This window comes from Pipistrellus kuhlii, unplaced genomic scaffold, assembly GCF_014108245.1.
Source record: "Pipistrellus kuhlii isolate mPipKuh1 unplaced genomic scaffold, mPipKuh1.p scaffold_m20_p_93, whole genome shotgun sequence".
In the NCBI taxonomy this organism is placed as follows: Eukaryota; Metazoa; Chordata; class Mammalia; order Chiroptera; family Vespertilionidae; genus Pipistrellus; species Pipistrellus kuhlii.
This window is the reverse complement of record NW_023425599.1, coordinates 564,294-585,697: the sequence shown is the minus strand read 5'-3', so window position 1 is coordinate 585,697 and position 21,404 is coordinate 564,294. Positions and strand designations below refer to the sequence as shown.

Sequence of the window (21,404 nt, the reverse complement as noted above, 5' to 3'; positions counted from 1 at the left end):
AAGTGCCCTTTGCATTTAGACAGATTCCAGGGGCCTTTTATTTGAAGTCAAGAATCTTACCCAGCACATCTACACCTATAAAAAAAAAAAAAAAAAAAGGTGAAATGTGCTGAGCAAGAAAAAGCAGAAGGTGCAGACTTGAAAATCCCTGATTATCAGAGCGCAAAGGACTGAAATGTCACAAGTGAATGGCAACATTTTCCCTCTGTCTAATGAATGAGCACTGGGTATCTTTCCCAGAAACTATCCACCTGCTTCTGCCCTCACCCCCCTGCCACCCGCCCCCTGCATTTGATCCTTTTTGATTCAAAGATATAGGAGATTAGGTATTATTCCAGAGCTTTGTTAAATAAAATAAAGGTACATAGCAGGTGGGTCCAAGGTGATTTGCAACCATAGGCCAAAGTCTTTAAAAGGAAATTTTGTTAGTTTTAAGTGTCAAAATAAAAACACCAGAAATCTTTTTTTCTCCCCCTCTCTCAACTCCACCATATCATGGATATAACAATATAAAAAGAATTTCCTTCAGCCCAAATGAAAACAAAAAGGGGCTTGGGAACCTGAGTCCTTATTCAGGCTCTTTACCCTTGTATAAGTCACTTCCCTTTAAGGATCCCAAGAATCCATTCCCTCCAATCCAGACATGTTCAGGCAAGGAGGGCCTCATGCCTAGATAACGTTGTCATTTACTTCAGTGCCTCCCATTAATTTTGACTGTACTTCTCAGAAGAATCGTGCTGGCAAAATCTAAGAGAGATTCTCAAAAAATGGATCCAGAGGTTTTACCATTCAGTCTTTGTGTCAGCAGCACAAAGTCCCGCTTCCAAGAAATCCCAACAACGCCCCCCCCCCCCCCGCCCTTGAGCCAGCAGGTGGGCGCAGCATGGCTGGAGCTCTCAGGAGCCTGGCTGGAATGCCTCTGTGAGCTGAGGTGGGAGGTACACTAAAATACAAATGACATTCTGGAAAAACAACCTACCTGGATTGAAGTAAAAAATAATATTTAATAAATCTTGGTCTCCCCACGTGATGGCATTCTTGTACTTCTGGTATAGAGGGTACAGCATGTCCTCCCAAGCCAGCCCTGTTGGAATCATGCTGTTCTGGAAAAGAGGAAACCATTGGAGCAGCTGAAGCAGCAAATCCATCTTGTCCACTGAGAAACAATGGAGAGGGACCGCCCCCCCCCCCCAAAAAAAAAGCACGTGGGAGGAGTGCTGCTGACTTCCAGGCACAGCACACAGTGACACAGGCTGTCACAGCAGTTTCATGTGCTGTGGACACTGTATGCACAAGGGACTGGGAGTTGGGATGTGATTTTTACTTAGAAAAACATGCCCCATATGTATCTCTTTCTTGTGCTTAATTCTTACCTCTGCAGTGAAGGAGCAAATAAGAACAACAGAATTGTGGCAGCTTAAGGAAAAACACACTTTTCTTGTCTTAGAATAATAATTTAAAAAATAAAAGCAGAGAAACCAAGATGGCAGCATAGGGTAGACACCTGAATGCAGCCTACCACAACAAATTTGAATTTAGAACTGGAAAACAGGGGAAACATCGCCCTGAATCACCGGACGGCTGGCTGAGAGAAGGCTCTACCATCTGGGAAGGAGAGAGAAGGCACGCAGAATCTCAGGAACTGTGAAGGTGCGGAGAACTGTGCACGCAAAAAGGCGGCCGCCAGACTTTGTTGCTGGCTTGCTTGCAGAGCGTGGAGAGGCCGGGCCGAGTTCGCTGCTGACTTATTCCCTGCGTATGGAGAGGGCAGACAGCTAATGCGCAGCTGGCTTTCTTGTGTGGGAGGAAAACAGAACCACCTGATTGCTCTGATAGACGGCCACAGACAGGGAGAGGCAAAACTGTCAGTCAGTGGGCAGAGATCTCTTGGAGGTGTGTGAAGCCAGTGGCCATTACTGCGGGGACTCGGAAACCAGACCCTCGTAGGGAGGGGCTTAATAAAGCTTGTCTGCACCACCCTGAGACTCCGCCCCATCCAAGCAGAGGACAGAAGCCCTTCCAGTGGCTAGCTTTCTCATTCGCTGCAAATAGGACTCTCCTAAGGAGGAACAGACAGGAATCTAAAGTTTGTCTGCGCCTATACCAAAGAGGTGCGCGCGCCTGCAACCAATCTTCGGGATTCACTAAACTTGGCTGTGCCACCCCGAGACTCCGCCCATCCAAGCGGAGCACAGAAGCCCTCCTAGCTGAGACACTTCTTATCCTCATAGCCAATTGGCCTGGAGATCAGTGCTTCTCAGTGACACCAACAACAAGCAAGGCTTAACAAGACTGCACACACAGCCCACAAAGGGCTACACCAAGACTGTCCACCTCAGGTAACTGGGAGGCTGACCCACTCAACCATATAGGACACCTTAGCACACAAAGCCACCCTACCAACTCAGGGAAGCTGTGAAAATGCCGAGACAAGGAAACAGATCACAAGCAAAAGAAACGGAGGACAAGAAGCGACTGGATATAGAGTTCAAAACCACACTTATAAGGTTTTTTCAAGAGTTTCCTAGAAAAGGCGAATAAAACAAGACCTATGAGGATATGAAAATGGATCAACTAAAAATAAAGAATACATTATGTGAAATAAAAAATATTATACAGAGTTCTAAAAACAAAATGGAAGATCGCAAGAATCAAGTCAAAGATTTGGAACACAAAGAGCCAGAGGACACTCCTCCACAGAAGCAAGAAGACAAGAGAATCCATAAAGTTGAAGATAGTGTAAAAAACCTCTGGGACAATTTCAAACGAACCAACATCAGAATTATGGGGGTCCCAGAAGAAGAGAGAGAGCAAGATACCTAAAACATACTGAAAGAAACAGTGACAGAAAACTTCCCCCACCTGGTGAAAGAAATAGACTTACAAGTCCAGGAAGCACCCAGAACCCCAAACAAAAGGAATCCAAAGAGAAACACACCAAGACACATCAAAATTAAAATTCCAAGCACGAAAGACAAAGAGAGAATATTAAAAGCAGCAAGAGAAAAGCAGGTAGTTACCTATAAAGGAGCATCCATACGATTGTCAGCTGATTTCTCAACAGAAACCATGTAGGCCAGACAGGAATGGCAAGAAATATTCAAGGTGATGAATAGCAAGAACCTACACCAAAAATACTCTACCAGCAAAGCTATCACTCAGAATCGAAGGCCAGATAAAGAGCTTCACAAATTAAAAAAAGCTAAAGGAGTTCATCACCACCAAACCAGAATTATATGAATTGCTGAAGGGGTTCTTTAGGAAGAGGAAGAAGATAAAGATAAAAATTATGATCAACAAATACATAACTATCAACAAGTGAAACTAAAAGCCAAGGGAATTAAAAAACCTGATGAACAATATTAACTGATGAATATAATAGAATCAGAGGTATGGGGACTTCCTGGAAGATGGCGTAAGCCAGGTAAACATTTGTACGTGCTGCCTCTTACAACCACATCAGAGCTGCAACTGGGCACCTTACCTGAGATCTGAAAAAAACATAACTGTGGGGGCCCCGACCGGGTGCGGACACGCGGATTCCACAGAAAGGTTGGATTTTGCCAGGGATGACGCGGGGTGTCTGTTTTCCAACAGTGAAAGCGGCAGCCGCAGCAACCGCAGAAGCTGCCGCCGCTATGGCAGCAGAGGCACGCGCATGCTGGGACCTCAGAAATCTGTGTCCACAAAAGCCCCCAGCTGTTGGGTCTGGTGTGATTCAAGAGAGTGGATGGGGGTCCACAAGGTTGCTAATAGTGGGATTCTCTAGGAAGCAACCCATTCTGATCCGACACGGAGGGAGAACATAGGAGTTGGAAAGCAGTCTGTTTATATAAGTACGCGCAGACTAGCCCATTGTGCACCTAGGCTGGTTCCCCTGCAACTCTTTGCTTCTGATTACAAAAGAGAGATCACGCAGATTGGCTGGCCCTAACAGACAGCAGGGGGAAACTGCTTTTCTGGAAGCTGAGAAGCAGAACGAGGAGAAATCATCCAGGATTCAGCTCTGAGGCAAAAAAATAAAAATAAAAGTAAACAAACAAACAAAAAAACAAACAAACAGTATTTAGTGCCACAGAAAAAGAAGGCTAGAGCAGCCAAAAAGATGGGGACATCAATCCAGAAACACTGCCATGTAGGGTCTGGAGTACAAACTGACTGTGTTTATTATTAGTTTTATTTGATCAAAAACCAGGAAACTAAGGAATCGCCACTGAGGTGCAGCAGAACGTAGGGAACTGCAATACTGTCTGGACTGAGAAACAGGCATGCCAAACAGCATAATGGAAGAAGTGAATGGCCTTCACAACTGAACATTTTTTTTGCTAAATTCTTTTCATTTTTTATTTCTTTTTTTAATTATTATTTTATTTTTTATTTTATTTTCATTTTTTGCATCTTTTACTTAAGAAACAAATTTTTTCCTTTTTTTTCCTCACTTGATTTTAACTTTTTAATTATTACATTTTTAGTTTCAATAAGCATTATTACTACTGCCATTTTGATTTTTTTTAGTGCCATTTTATTTTCTCTTTATTTTACATTGGAATTAATGTTCTTCATTTTATTTTCATTTCTCCTTTAACATTGTTTAACCCTATCTCAAAACGACCTTTACACCATCACTCTCTTTCTAACCTTTCCCCTTTTGCTATCCTGTTTATCTAAACCCTTTCCTGCTTTAGATTTTCCTTACGCTTTCTGTATCCCCCCTGCTAAAATTTCTACCCTACCTATATATCTAATTTCCAGTCCCCTGTTCCAAGTGCATACACACCCCTCTCTGAGCTGTATTAATCAGCAAAAAACAAACAAACAAACAAACAAAAAACTGTTTTCCTCAATGTCCTTTGGATGCTGTTTGGGGTAATGTTGATTATATTGTATTTTTATGCTTTTTAGTGAGAATATTTTGGTTATTCTTTTTCTGTCGTGGTTGTTTGGTATTTTCTTATTTGATTGGTTTTTGTTTGTTGTTTGTTGTTTTTATTTTTACTTCTGTTTTCCTTTCCTTTGCTGGAAATCAGGGGGTGTTGTAGATTGTATCATTCTCCAGGTGCTGCTGCCAGCATTTGTTGGAGTTAGTGGTTGTTCAATTGAAATTCTCTCCCCATATATATAGTTTATTCCCCTTTTATCTCTTATTCTATTTCTCTCTCTCTCTCTCTCTCTCTCTCTCTCTCTCTCTCTCTCTCTCTCTCTCTCTTCTCCCTGTTTCCCAATTTCATTTGGAATATATATATATATATATATATATATATATATATATATATATATATATACACACACACACACACACACACACAATATATAGTCCAAATGATATATATATCCTTTTTCTATCTTTTTCTTTTGCTCCCTCCCTCTTCTCTTCTTACTCTTCTTCTTTCTCTCTTGTCCCCTAATTTGCCTTTCCCTAGTGGTCACCTTTATTGGAGGTTATTAATATCGCAAATACAGTTCTGTTCAGTGCCTTGTGTGTTGTACCTGGTTGTGTTGTATTTCGTGCCTTTAAACCAACGCAGGAGAGAGAGATCTACATAACCAGACATCCTGAAAAGAGAGACCATGAGGAGACAAAGAAACAGCCCACAAATGAAAGAAAATCAGGCATCACCAGAAAAGGAAGTAAAAGAGTTAGAGGCAAGCAACCTACCAGAGCAAGAATACAGAGTAATGATCATAAGATGGCTAGAAAGAATGGAAGACAAATTTGACAATATGAGTAAGACCCAAGAGGAAATGAAGAAGAACCTAGAGAAAATGAATATGACTCAAGAAGAAATGAAAAATAACAACGCTACTATGAAGAACTCAATAGAAAGCATCAAGAGCAGACTAGAAGAAGCAGAGGACCGCATCAGTGAGCTAGAAGACAAGATGGAAAAAAATACCCAATTAGAGCAGCTTCTAGAAAAAAAAAATTTAAAAAGCAGGAGGAGAACCTATGGGAGCTTTGGAGCAATACAAAACAAAACAATATTCGAATAATAGGGGTTCCAGAAGGAAAGGAGACTGAGGTTGGAATGGAAAAAGTATTGATATTTCAAGAAATAATGACAGAAAACTTTCCTGAAATAGAGAAGAAAAAACCCACACAAATCCAAGAAGCTCCTAGAGTCCCAAGCAAAATGAATCCCAGAAGACCGACAACAAAGCACATTATAATTAAATTGGCAAACAACAATGACAAAGTAAGAATCTTAAAAGCAGCCAGAAAGAGACAGAAAGTTACATACAAAGGAACCCCCATCAGACTAACAACTGATTTCTCAACAGAAACTTATCAGGCCAGAAGGGAATGGGATGAAATATACAAAGTCATGCAAAGGAAGGGTCTGAATCCAAGAATACTGTACCCAGAAAGGCTATCAATCAAAATTGAAGAGGAAATCAGGAACTTCACAGACAAAATAAGACTGAAGGAATTTATTTCCACCAAACCAGCAGTGCAAGAAATGCTAAAGGGTCTACTGTAAAAATAAAGAAATAGGAAGCATAGAAGGAACACAGGGGTATAGAATAAAAATAGCAACAAGTAACTTATCAATAATAACTTTAAATGTAAATGGATTAAATGCTCCAATAAAAAGACATAGGGTAACAGACTGGATAAGAAAACAACACCCATACATCCGTTGTCTACAAGAAAACCACCTCAGAAAAAAAGATGCACACAGACTGAGGGTGAAGGGATGGAAAAAGGTTTTCCAGGTGAATGGAAATGAAAAAAAAGCTGGGGTAGCAATACTTATATCTGACAAATTAGATCTCAGAGTGAAGGACATAACAAGAGATAATGAAGGCGTTCCCAAGCGGAAAGGAGATAAAATTCCGACTGTGCTGGACCCCCGACTGCTCTGAACCCCAGTTCTAGGCCAGACCCCAGGGACTCAGCCTCAGCCATAGGGAGCCGAGCTGTAAGGCGGAACCCTGGGGAGCAGCGAAAGGAGGTCCCGGCAGCGCGCACATTGCGCGCAGAGAAGGGACGGTCGGCTGTGTCACAGGAGTGCCCTGGCGGGAAGGAGACTGGGGCTCCAGACTGCTCTGAACGCCACCTCCAACTCCACTTCCAACTGAACTGAACCCCAATACCGGGCTCATTGGGGGAGAACATAGACTGTTTGGCAGCAGGCGAAAAACAAGGGCACCTTTCTCTCAGAGGTGCAGGCAGCGAGTACTGAAGGACCCGCATAGGGCGGGGCTAACGGAAGCGAAAGCTGCAGGCTCCACCCTGAAACCCCATCCCATCTGTAACTGCGAAATGAGACAACAAAATATGATAGATCACAAACGAAAGAAATGGAGGAAAAAAGCATCTGGATATAGAGTTCAAATCTACGCTTATAAGGTTTTTCAAGAATTTCCTAGAAAAGATGAATAAGGCCTATGAGGATATGAAAAGAGATCAACTAGAATTAATAAGGAATCAACAAGAAATGATAAGGGATCAACAAGAAATAAAGAATACATTGTCTAAAATAAAAAAATATTTTACAGAGTCCTAAAAACAGAATGGAAGCTCGCAAGAATCAAGTCAAAGATTTGGAACATAAAGAGCCAAAAGACACTCCTCCACAGAAGCTAGAAGGCAAGAGAATCCAGAAAATTGAAAATAATGTAAGAAACCTCTGGGACAACTTCAAGCAAACAAACATAAGAATTATGGGGGTCCCAGAAGATGAGAGGGAGCAAGATACCGAAAACATACTGAAAGAAATAGTGACAGAAAACTTCCCCCACCTGGTGAAAGAATTAGACTTACAAGTCCAGGAAGCGCACAGAACTCCAAATAAAAGGAATCCAAAGAGGACCACACCAAGACACATCATAATTAAAATTCCAAGAGCAAAAGACAAAGAGAGAATATTAAAAGAAGCAAGAGCAAAGAAGGTAGTTACCTATAAAGGAACACCTATACGATTGTTAGCTGACTTCTCAACAGAAATCATGCAGGCCAGAAGGGAATGGCAAGAAATATTCAAGGTGATGAATAGTAAGAACCTACAGCCAAAGATAATCTATCCAGCAAAGCTATCACTCAGAATCAAAGGTCAGATAAAGAGCTTCACTAATAAAAAAAAGCTAAAGGAGTTCATCAACACCAAACCAGAATTATATGAATTGCTGAAGGGGGTTCTTTCAGAAGAGAAAGTATACAAAGATAAAAATTATGAACAACAAATACGTAACTATCAACAAGTGAATCTAAAAACTAAGGAAATTTAAAAAAAAATCTGATGAACAATAGTAACTGTTGAATATAATAGAATCAGAGGTATGGAAGGGGAGTGAACTGATGATTCTTGGGGAAAAGGGGATAGGGGGGCATGGGAAGAGACTGAACATAAACTGTGCACCTATGGATGAGGACAACGGGGAGTAGGGAAAGGGCAGAGGGTGCAGTGGGAACCTGGTGGAGGAGAGCAATGGTGGTGGTGGTGGGGAAGGAACATTTGTAATAATATGAACAATAAAAACTTATTAAAAAAAAAAAAGATAATGAAGGCCACTTCATAATACTAAAGGGAGCAATCCAACAAGAAGAAATAACCCTGGTAAATATATATGCACCCAATATGGGAGCACCCAAATACATTAAAAAAACTGCTGGAGGACATTAGGGGAGAGATTAATAGCAATACAATTATAGTAGGAGATTTTAATACCCCACTGTCACCCTTCAACAAATCATCAAAACAAAAAATCAGCAAAGAAATATCAATCCTAAATGACTCACTAGACCAGATGGAATTAATCGACATCTTCAGAACATTCTACCCCAAAGCCACCGAATATACATTCTTCTGAAGTGCACATGGGACATTCTCAAAGATAGACCACATTTTGGGACATAGGCAAAGTCTCTTCAAATTCAAGAAGATAGAAATCATATCAAGCATCTTCTCAGATCATAGTGGCATAAAACTGGAAATTAACTACAATAAAAATAATCCAAAGAAATCAAACACATGGAGACTAAACAGCATGCTATAAAACAGAGAAATCAAGGAAGAAATTAAAACATCCTGGAAACAAATGACAATGAAAACACAACAATCCAAAATCTATGGGACACAGCAAAAGTAGTTTTGAGAGGGAAGTTCATATCCCTACAACCCTATTTCAAACAACAAGAAAAAATGGTCACAAATTATCTAACTCTACAACTCAAAGAGTTAAAAAAAAAGAGAGAGAGAGAGAGAGAGAGAGAGAGAGAGAGAGAGAAAGAGAGAGAGAGAGAGAGAGAGCAACAAGAAAAGCCCAGTGTAAGCAGATGGAAGGAAATAATAAAAATCAGAGCGGAGATAAACAACATAGAAACCAAAGAAACAATACATAAGATCAACAAAACCAAGAGCTGGTTCTTTGAAAGGATAAACAAGATAGATGGACCTCTAGCCAGGCTACCCAAGAAGCAAAGAGAGAGGACTCAAATAAACAAAATCAGAAATGAAAGAGGTGAAATAACAACAGACCCTGCCGAAATACAAAGGATGGTTACAAAGTACTACGAACAACACTATCCCAACAAACTGAACAACCTGTAGGAAATGGACATATTTCTAGAAAAATACAACCTTCCAAAACTCAATCAGGAAGAACCTAAAAATCTCAATAGAAAAGTAACTTGGGAAGAAATTGAAACAGTCATCAAAAAGCTTCAAGCAAACAAAAGCCCAGGGCCAGATGGCTTCACAGGAGAGTTTTACCAAACATTCAAGGAAGAACTAAAACCTATCCTCCTTAGACAATTCCAAAAAATTCAAGAGGAAGGAACACTTCCAAACTCCTTCTATGAAGCCAGAATCACCCTAATACCAAAACCAGATAAAGACAACTCAATGAAAGAGAATTACAGGCCAATATCCCTCATGAACATAGATGCCAAAAATCCTCAACAAAATTCTAGCAAATCGGCTCCAGCGGAGCATCATAGATCATACACTATGACCAAGTAGGATTTATTCCAGGAATGCAAGGATGGTACAATATCCGCAAATCAATAAAAGTGATACATCACATAAACAAATTGAAAGATAAAAATCATATAGTCACATCAATTGATGCAGAAAAAGCATTTGATAAAATCCAACACCCTTTCCTGATAAAAACTCTCAACAAGGTGGGAGTACAAGGATCATACCACAACATAATAAAAGCTATATATGATAATCCCACAGCCAACATCATACTCAATGGGCAAAAACTAAAACCATTCCCTCTAAGAACAGGAACAAGACAGGGATGTCCACTATCACCACTTCTGTTTGACATAGTACTGGAAGTAGTAGCCATTGCAATTAGACAAGAGGAGGAAATAAAAGGCATCCAAATTGGAAGAGAAGAAGTAAAGTTATCCTTACTTGCAGACGACATGATATTGTATATAAAAAACCCAAAAGACTCCATTAAAAAACTAATTGGCTTAATAAATGAATTTGGCAATGTAGCAGGATACAAAATTAACGCCAAGAAATCTATGGCATTTCTATACACCAACAGTGAACTTACAGAAACAGAAACTAAAAAAGCAATTCCATTTACCATCGCACCAAAAAAATTAAGATACCTAGGAATAAACTTAACTAAGGAAGTAAAGGACCTATACGCGGAAAACTACACGACACTGAAAAAAGAGATAGAGGAAGATGTAAACAGATGGAAGAACATACCATGTTCATGGATTGGTAGAATCAACATCATCAAAATGTCCATACTTCCTAAAGCAATCTATAGGTTCAATGCACTCCCCATTAAAATACCAACGGCATATTTCACTGACCTAGAAAGAACTCTCCAAAAGTTCATTTGGAACAATAAAAGACCCCAAATATCCACAGCAATCCTGAGAAAGAAGAGTAAAGTAGGAGGGATCTCAATACCAGACTTCAAACTGTATTACAAAGCCACTGTTCTCAAAACAGCCTGGTACTGGCACATGAACAGACATATACAATAGATCAATGGAATCGAATCGAGAACCCAGATATCAACCCAAATCATTCTGTTCAATTAATATTTGACAAAGGAGGCACAAATATACAGTGGAGTCAAGACAGTCTCTTCAATAAATGGTGTTGGGAAAATTGGACAAATACATGCAAAAGAATGAAACTAGATCACCAACTTACACCATACACAAAAATAAACTCAAAATGGATACAGGACTTAAACATCAGACGAGAAACCATAAAAATACTAGAGGCACCCACAGGCAGCAAAATCTCAGACATATTTCAAAAGAACTTCTTCACTGATACTGCCTCTAGTGCAATGGAAACTAAAGAGAAAATAAACAAATGGGACTACATCAAAATAAAAAGCTTTTTTACAGCAAAAGAAACCATCAACAAAACAACAAGAAAGTCCACTACATGAGAGAACATATTTGCAAATATTATCTCTGATAAAAGTTTAATCTTCAACATCTATAGACAGCTTATACAACTAAATAAAAGGAAGATGAATGATCCAATTAAAAAATAGGCAATGGATCTAAATAGAATATTTTCAAAAGAAGACAGAAGGAAGGCCAAAAGGCACTGAAAACATGCTCAAAGTCACTAATTGTCCGAGAGATGCAAATCAAAACAACAATGCGGTACCATCTCACACCTGTCAGAATGGCCAACATCAACAAATCAACAAACGACAAGTGTTGGCAAGTTGCAGAGAAAAAGGAACCCTGGTGCACTGCTGGTTGGAATGCAGACTGGTGCGACCACTGTGGAGAACAGTATGGAGTTTCCTCAAAAAACTGAAAATGGAATTCCCATTTAACCCAGTAATCCCACTCCTAGGAATATATCCCAAGAAACTAGAAACACCAATCAGAAAGGATATATGCATCCCTATGTTCATAGGAGCACAATCTATAAGAGCTACAATTTGAAAACAGCCTAGGTGCCCGTCAGCAGATGACTGGATCAAAAAACCATGGTACATCTACCCAGTGGAATACTATGCTGCCATAAAAAAGAAGGAATTCTCATCATTTGCAGCAACCTGGATAGAATTGGAGAACATCATGCTGAGTGAAATAAGCCAATCAATGAAAGAGAAATACCACATGACCTCGCTCATTTATGGATATTAAAGAACATTATAAACTGATGAACCAAAATACAGATATAAAGACAGTAAAGCAACAAACAGACTGTCAAATTACAGCAGGGAGGGTAGGGAGGTCTGGGGGAGATAAGAGATCAACCGAAGGACTTGTATACATGCATATAAGTACAACCAATGGAAACAAAAGGGAGGGTATGTATGGCAGGGGGGACAATGTTAAAATATATACACAGATAATAATTTAATTTTAAAAAAATTAATAAAAAAAAAAAAAGAATCAGAGGTATGGAAGGGGAGTGAACTGACGATTCTTGGGGAAAAGGGGAGTAAGGGGTGCAGGAAGAGCCTTAACAAAAACTGTTCACCTATGGATGAAGACAATGGGGGTGTGGAAAGGACAGAGAGTTGGGTGGGAACCTGGTGGAGAGGAGCAATGGGGGGGAGGGAAATGAGGAACATTTGTAATAATATAAACAATAAAGATTTATTTAAATAAATAAATAATATTTCACATTCATAGAATAAATATTGAAATAGCATAAAAAGATCTAAAATATAGCAAAAGTCCTCTTCCTCCATCATCCTACAATTCCCACTTCCACTTTCCCCAAGTATCCACAATTAATAATTTATGGTCTCTTAGGTATTTTTCTGGAAATTTCTAAAGCATAAAAGGGATCATACCCTACAATATTATGCTTTGTTCCATTTTTTTTTCACTTAATATTGTTTATTTATCTTATAGATTTACCTAATTCTTTTTAACAGGAGGATAATTTTTTACTAGTTTTCTATTTATGTTCCGTTAGGAGCATTCCTGTTATTTGTTGGATAAAAAAACGAGGCCAGGTACAGCCATGCACAAAGATCTGTGTACATAGGTAAATAACCCTATGGCAATGCCAAGGACTATTCCCAAGGTTTCTGAAGCATTGGATATGCTCAGAGTCCAAACATGACAGGCCTCAGAAATGCAGCGCAATAGTTCTGAATGGAAACTCAGCTAAAGATTTAGATTTAATAACCCCCTGGGCTTTTCCTGAGCAGACAAATACCCCCAAACCCTCCAAACACCATTCCCTGGCTCCTTCCATCCCTACCTGTCTATTTCCAAATCAGCACACTGACTCTGGAAAAGACAAAATTCCAAATTTTAAACAAGGAAATATAAAATACTTCCTTACCTTGAACTGGGTGCTTCTTATACGAGTTAAATTCATTAGCATGACTCCTGAATTAACTCCTGCAGAGCCATAGAAAGGGTGCTGGGCAAAGCGGCTATACCAGCCGGTCTTGGGGATTTCATGCTCAGGGGCCATGGCGGCAAGCTGGGTGGCATTGAACTGCCACAGGAGCTTCCAGATGTCCTCAATGGGCCTCAAGAAGAGGACATCCGTGTCCACATAGAGGAGCGAGTCCACATCCTTTAAAACCACCTGTGTGACAGGGAGGGGAGGAGGGAGGAAACAGAAACAAGTCAGGAGCAAAGGAAGTGGCTTGATTTCAATGATGCCACCAATTTTCATAGATTACTGTTAAGTTTAGAAAGGGAACTCTCTTAGCTCCCATACCTCCATCTCCTTTGACTTGAGTGGTTAAGTATAAATTAAGGGGTAAATTCTCAAAGGAAGATAAATCTTCATCTATGTTGGTCCAATTTCAGGGCCCACTATTCCATTTGGTAAAGGCTAAATTTTCAAAGGAATGAAAACATCACCAAATAACTGTGGCTCTGTCTTCTTCCATCCCCCCAGAAGGCCATCTGATTTCTCTTTTTGGAACAGTTGGGTCTGGCATTATACAGCTTGACAGAACATTTACTCCAAAGCATGGCGTGAGCTGTGCTATACGGCAGATTACATGGTGACTAACGGAAGCTTTGTAGTCTAGAGCCCCAGTGCAAAGAACTTCTCACACCATGCTTTGGAGTAAATGTTCTGTCTCCGGATCCATTAGTTTCTAGTGTTGATGGGTATGGCTCTGCATCTTTTTGAAATCTATTTTGAGCCAAGATTTAGACTTGGGAATAGGGAAACTTTTTCTCTAAAGGGTCAGAGAGTAAATATTTTAGGCTCTTGTGCATGAAAGCATCCATCGACAATGCATAAATAAATGAGCATGGCTGTATTCTAATAAAACCATATGATTTATTCTAATAACACATTATATGAAATTTGAATTTCATGTAATTTTCAAATCTCACAAAATATTCTTTTAAATTTTCAACCATGTGAAATGTAAAAGCTGCTCCTGTTGCAGGTCATTCAAGCAAAAACACTTAGTAAATGAGTTCTCCTTTGCTAACTGCTTATCTTACCAGAGTTTTGCACTGGGGCTCTAGACTACAAAGCTTCCATTAGTCACCATGTAATCTGCCGTGCTTTGCTGTTGTTCCTCAAACTTAATGGTAGATTAAACCAAAGAAGTATTTGAATCCTCCTGGACCCCCGGCTTAACATCATCCTAATACCATTACTGCCTTTTACAGACAGGATGCCTGTGTCTTTCCAAAATTCACATATTAAATTCCAACCCCCTCCCCCAAAATGTGATGGACCTTTGAGATGGGACATAGGCGGGCATTTGGATTAGATGAGATTAAGACACCAGAGATCTAACTGCTCCAAGAAAAAAGCTAAGAGAGAAAGAGAAGTGGCCATATTGGAAAATGAAAAAATCCAAGCCACAGTAATTAGCTGCTGTTTTCATTCCTTTGAAAGTTCAACCCTTACCAGGGAGCTTGTCCTCTCTTCGCCATATGACAACACAAGGAGAAGCAGCTCCTGTAAGCAAAACGGGGCTCTCCAGAACTCAGCCATTTTGGCATCAGACTCCGGGCTTCCAAGCTCCTGAACCCTAAAAACATAAGTTTCTGCTAATTAAGCCACCAGTCTGGGCTATGAAGAGCCTTTAGTTATGACAAGCTGACAAAGGTGACACTTCACTGGGATCCCCAATATAAACACCTAGGAGCAGGTGCTAGTGACATGCCACAGAGGTTTCCTTCTTGAATAATTTGAGAGCTCACTTGATTAGCCACATGACTTATCTTTCTCATCGACTAGAGCAGTGTTTCCCAAACTTTTGGCATATGTGTACCCCTTCTAAAATTTTCGTAACGCTGAGTACCCCTCGTACTCATGAGAACGTAGAATTAGGCGCAGCTAAGCACGGTGCAGTGCATATCCCCACCAAACTCTGGTGCAACGCGGACCCTCACCAAACTCTTCCCGTACCCCTGGGGGTACGGTTACCACACTTTGGGAAACACTGGACTAGAAGAATAGATTTTACAAACTAATAAAATGAAAAATAATCGTCATCTACCATTTCATAAAAGATTACTTTGACATCCATTTTAATTCACAATCAGGATAAATGCTTTAATTGAGTACACACACTTAAAAAACACACTAGCCTTTTTTTTTCTCTCTCTCTATTTTTCCAGAGTGTTGGGAGGGAAGGGAGATTCTACAAAGATATAGTAAACTCGTGTTATAATTAGGTGTCATATGTAAATACAATTATGATGTCTTATTTGTCCAAGACCCATCCCAAGAACTCAACATCCTCCCCATGTATTTTATTGAAAAGGAACAATAAAGCACAGAAAAGTCCTCTATTTAAATTCATGTGTCAAATAATGCTAATGATCTCTAGATTTTGGCTAATAAATTGTAGAAAGGGGCTCTGTGCGCCTCTTCCACTTGGACAGTCTGTGCCAGGTTGAGCCCCCACAGGTTCTGACACCTCCCTCGCCCGAAGACTGCTCCCGGTGAGCCTGCCAGGCCGCATCACTCCCCCAGGAGCCCGGACCCAGCGTTGAGCACGCAGGTGGGAGGAGGTCAGTTGGGGGCTGTGTCCAGCCCAGAACAGGCCTCCTGCTGGGAAAGGCCCTCCCGGAAGCAGTACACGGGCAGGCTGGGCGTCACCATGAGGATGCTGGGAGGCCTGGCCCTCTGTAGGATCATCTTCATCCTGGGCTACGTGGCAGGCTACTTTGTGCAAATAGTGCCGCAGCGCCATGGTCACAGACCCCTCAACACACATCCTATACAGCCTCTCCCCATCCATGCATCTGTAAATATTCCCCCAATATACATGCACCCCTACAGACCTCCCACATACGCGCATCTGTATAAACTCCCCCATGTACACACATCCTATATAGACCACCCAACACACATCCTATACAGACCCCCCAACACACATCCTATACAGACCCCCCAACACACATCCTATACAGACCACCCAACATACATCCTATACAGACCCCCCAACACACACGTCCTATACAGACCCCCCAACACACACGTCCTATACAGACCACACAACACACATCCTATACAGAACCCCCAACACACACATCCTATACAGACCCCGAAAAACACATCCTATACAGACCCCCCAACACACACACATCCTATAAAGACCCCCCAACACACACGTCCTATACAGACCCCCAACACACATCCTATACAGTCCACCCAACAAACATATCCTATACAGACCCCCCAACACACATCCTATACAGACCCCCCAACACACACATCCTATACAGACCGCCCAACACACACATCCTATACAGACCCCCCAACACACACGTCCTATACAGACCCGCAACACACATCCTATACAGTCCACCCAACAAACATATCCTATACAGACCCCCCAACACACATCCTATACAGACCCCCCAACACACACATCCTATACAGACCGCCCAACACACACATCCTATACAGACAACCCAACACACACATCCTATACAGACACTCCAACACACATCCTATACAGACCCCCCAACATACATCCTATACAGACCCCCCAACACACACATCCTATACAGGCCCCCCAACACACATCCTTTACAGACCTCCAAACACACACATCCTATACAGACCCCCCAACACACATCCTATACAGACTACCCAACACACATCCTATACAGAGCCCCAACATACATCCTATACAGACCCCACAACACACACATCCTATACAGACCCCCAACATACATCCTATACAGAACCCCCAACATGCATCCTATACAGACCCCCCAACACACACATCCTATACAGACCCCCCAACATACATCCTATACAGACCCCCCAACATACATCCTATACAGACCCCCCAACACACATCCTATACAGACCCCCCAATACACACATCCTATACAGACCCCAAAACACACATCCTATACAGACCCCCCAACACACACATCTTATACAGACCCCCAAAACACACATCCTATACAGACCCCCCAAAACACACACATCCTATACAGACCCTCCAACACACATATCCTATACAGACCCTCCAACACACATCCTATACACACCCCCCAGAACACACACATCCTATACAGACCCTCCAACACACATATCCAATACAGACCCTCCAACACACATCCTATACAGACCCCCCAACACACATCCTATACAGACCACCCAACACACATCCTATACAGACCCCCCAACACGCACGTCCTATAAAAACCCTGAAACACGCATCCTATACAGACCCCCCAACACAAACATCCTATATAGACCCCTCAACACACAACCTATACAGACCACCCAACACACATCCTATACAGACCCCCCAACACACATCCTATACAGACCCCCAACACACATCCTATACAGACCCCCCAACACACACATCCTATACAGACCACCCAACACACATCCTATACAGACCCCTCAACACACACATCCTATACAGACCCCCAAACACACATCCTATACAGACCCCCCAACACACACACATCCTATACAGACCCCCCAACACACATCCTATACAGACCCACAACACACATCCTATACAGTCCCCCCAACACACATATCCTATACAGACCCCCAAACACACATCCTATAGAGACCCCCCAACACACACACATCCTATACAGACACCCAACACACACATCCTATACAGACTCCCCAACACACACATCCTATACAGACCCCTCAACACACATCCTATACAGACCCCCGAACACACACATCCTATACAGACCCCTCAACACACATCTTATACAGACCCCCCAACACACATCCTATACAGACCCCCCAACACACACATCCTATACAGACCCCCAAACACACATCCTATACAGACCCCACAACCCACACATCTTATACAGACCGCCACAACACACATCCTATACAGACCCCCCAAAACACACACATCCTATACAGACCCTCCAACACACATATCCTATACAGACCCTCCAACAAACATACTATACAAAGCCCCCAACACACATCCTATACAGACCACCCAACACACATCCTATACAGACCCCCCAACACGCACATCCTATACAAACGCTCCAACACGCATCCTATACAGACCCCCCAACATACATCCTATACAGACCCCCCAACACACATCCTATACAGACCCCCTACACACACATCCTATACAGACCACCCAACACACATCCTATACAGACCCCCCAAAACACACATCCTATACAGACCCCCAAACACACACCCTATACAGACCCCCCAACACACACACATCCTATACAGACCCCCCAACACACATCCTATAAAGACCCACAACACACATCCTATACAGTCCCCCCAACACACATATCCTATACAGACCCCCCAACACACATCCTATAGAGAACCCCCAACACACACACATCCTATACAGACCCCCAACACACACATCATATACAGACCCCCCAACACACACACATCCTATACAGACACCCCAACACACATATCCTATACAGACCCCCCCAACACACATCCTATACAGAACTCCCAACACACACATCCTATACAGACACCCCAACACACATCCTAAACATAGCCCCCAACACACACACATACTATACAGACCCCCCAAACACACACACATCCTATACAGATCCCAAAACACACACATCCTATACAGACCCCCCAACACACACATCCTATACAGACCCCCCAACACACATCCTACACAGACCCCCCAACACACATCCTATACAGACACCCAACACAAACATCCTATGCAGACTCCCAACACACATCCTATACAGACCCCCAAACACACATCTTATACAGACCCCCCAACCCACACATTATATACAGACCCCCCAACACACATCCTATACAGACCCCCCAACACACACATATCCTATACAGACCCCCCAACACACATATCCTAAACAGACCCCCAACACACACATCCTATACAGACCCCCACAACACACACATATCCTATACAGACCCCCCAACACACACATCCTATACAGATCCCCCAACACACACACCTCCTATACAGAGCCCCCAACACACACATCCTATACAGACCCCTGAACACACATCCTATACACACCACCCAACATACATCCTATACAGAACCCCCAACACACACATCCTATACAGACCCCCACAACACGCATCCTATACAGACCCCCAACACACATATCCTATACAGACCCCCCAACATACACATCCTATACAGACCCCCCAACACACATCCTATAGAGACCCCCAAACACACACATCCTATACAGACCCCCAAACACACATCCTATACAGACCCACCAAACCACACATCCTATACAGACTTCCCAACACACACACATCATATACAGACACCCCAACACACACACATCCTATACAGACCCCCCAACACACATATCCTATACAGACCCCCCAACACACATCCTATACAGACCCCCCAACACACATCCTATACAGACCCCCCAACACACACACATCCTATACAGACCCCCCCAACACACGCACATCCTATACAGATCCCCAGACACACACATCCTATACAGACCCCCCAACACACACATCCTATACAGACCCCCAACACACATATCCTATACAGAACCCAAAACAAACATCCTATGCAGACCCCCCAACACACATCCTATACAGACCCCACAACACACACATCCTATGCAGACCCCCCAACACACATCCTATAACGACCACCCAACACACACATCCTATACAGACCCCCAACACACACATCCTATGCAGACCACCCAACACACATCCTATAAAGACCCCCCAACATACACATCCTATACAAACCCCCCAACACGCATCCTATACAGACCCCCCAACACAAACATCCTATACAGACCCCCCAACACACATCCTATACAGACCAACCAACACACATCCTATACAGACCCCCAAACACACACACATCCTATACAGAACCGCCAACACACATCTTATACAAACCCCCCAACACACACACATCCTATACAGACCCCCCAACACACATCCTATATAGACCCACAACACACATCCTATACAGTCCCCCCAAAACACATATCCTATACAGACCCCCCAACACACATCCTATAGAGACCCACAACACACACACATCCTATACAGACCCCCAACACACACATCATATACAGACCCCCCAACACACACACATTCTACAAACCCCCACAACACACATCTTATACAGACCCCCAACACACATCCTATACAGACCCCCAAACACACACATCCTATACAGACCCCCAAACACACATCCTATATACAACCACCAAACCACACATCCTATACAGACTTCCCAAAACACACACATCTCCTATACAGACACCCCAAAACACACACATCCTTTACAGACCCCCCCAACACACACATCCTATACAAACCCCCCCAACACACATCCTATACAGACCCCCCAACACACACATCCTATACAGACTCGCCAACACATACATCCTATACAGACCCCCCGACACACATCCTATACAGACCCCCCAACCCACACATCCTATAGAGACCCCCCAACACACATCCTATACAGACCCCCCAACACACACATATCCTATACAGACACCCCAAAACACATATCCTATACAGACCCCCCAACACACATGCTATACAGACCCCCCAACACACACATCCTATACAGACCCCCACAACACACACATATCCTATACAGACCCCCCAACACACACATCCTATACAGACCCCCCAACACACACACCTCCTATACAGACCCCCCACACACACATCCTATACAGACCCCCCCAACACACATCCTATACAGACCCCGCAACATACATCCTATACAGACCCCCCAACATACATCCTATACAGAACCCCCAACACACACATCCTATACAGAACCCCCAACACGCATCCTAAACAGACCCCCAACACACACATCATATACAGACCCCCCAACATACACATCCTATACAGACCCCCCAACACACATCCTATACAGACCCCCAACCCACACATCCTATACAAACCCCCACCACACACACACCCTATACAGACCCCCCAACCCACACATCCCATACAGACTTCACAACACACACACATCCTATACAG

The 21,404-nt window shown here is 42.5% G+C and overlaps 1 protein-coding gene across 2 annotated transcripts in view; it reads right to left on the bottom strand.

Annotated features, from left to right (window-relative positions):
- GXYLT2 (glucoside xylosyltransferase 2) overlaps positions 1–21,404 on the bottom strand; it is a 173,541-nt gene that overhangs the window by 90,669 nt on the left and 61,468 nt on the right. For both annotated transcript variants that reach the window (XM_036428845.2, XM_045578262.1), the window contains exons 4-5: positions 13,260–13,511; positions 980–1,103 (exon numbers count right to left, since the gene is read on the bottom strand). In XM_036428845.2, coding sequence (XP_036284738.1) covers positions 980–1,103; positions 13,260–13,511 — 376 coding nt within the window. The remainder of the gene's footprint in view (positions 1–979; positions 1,104–13,259; positions 13,512–21,404) is intronic.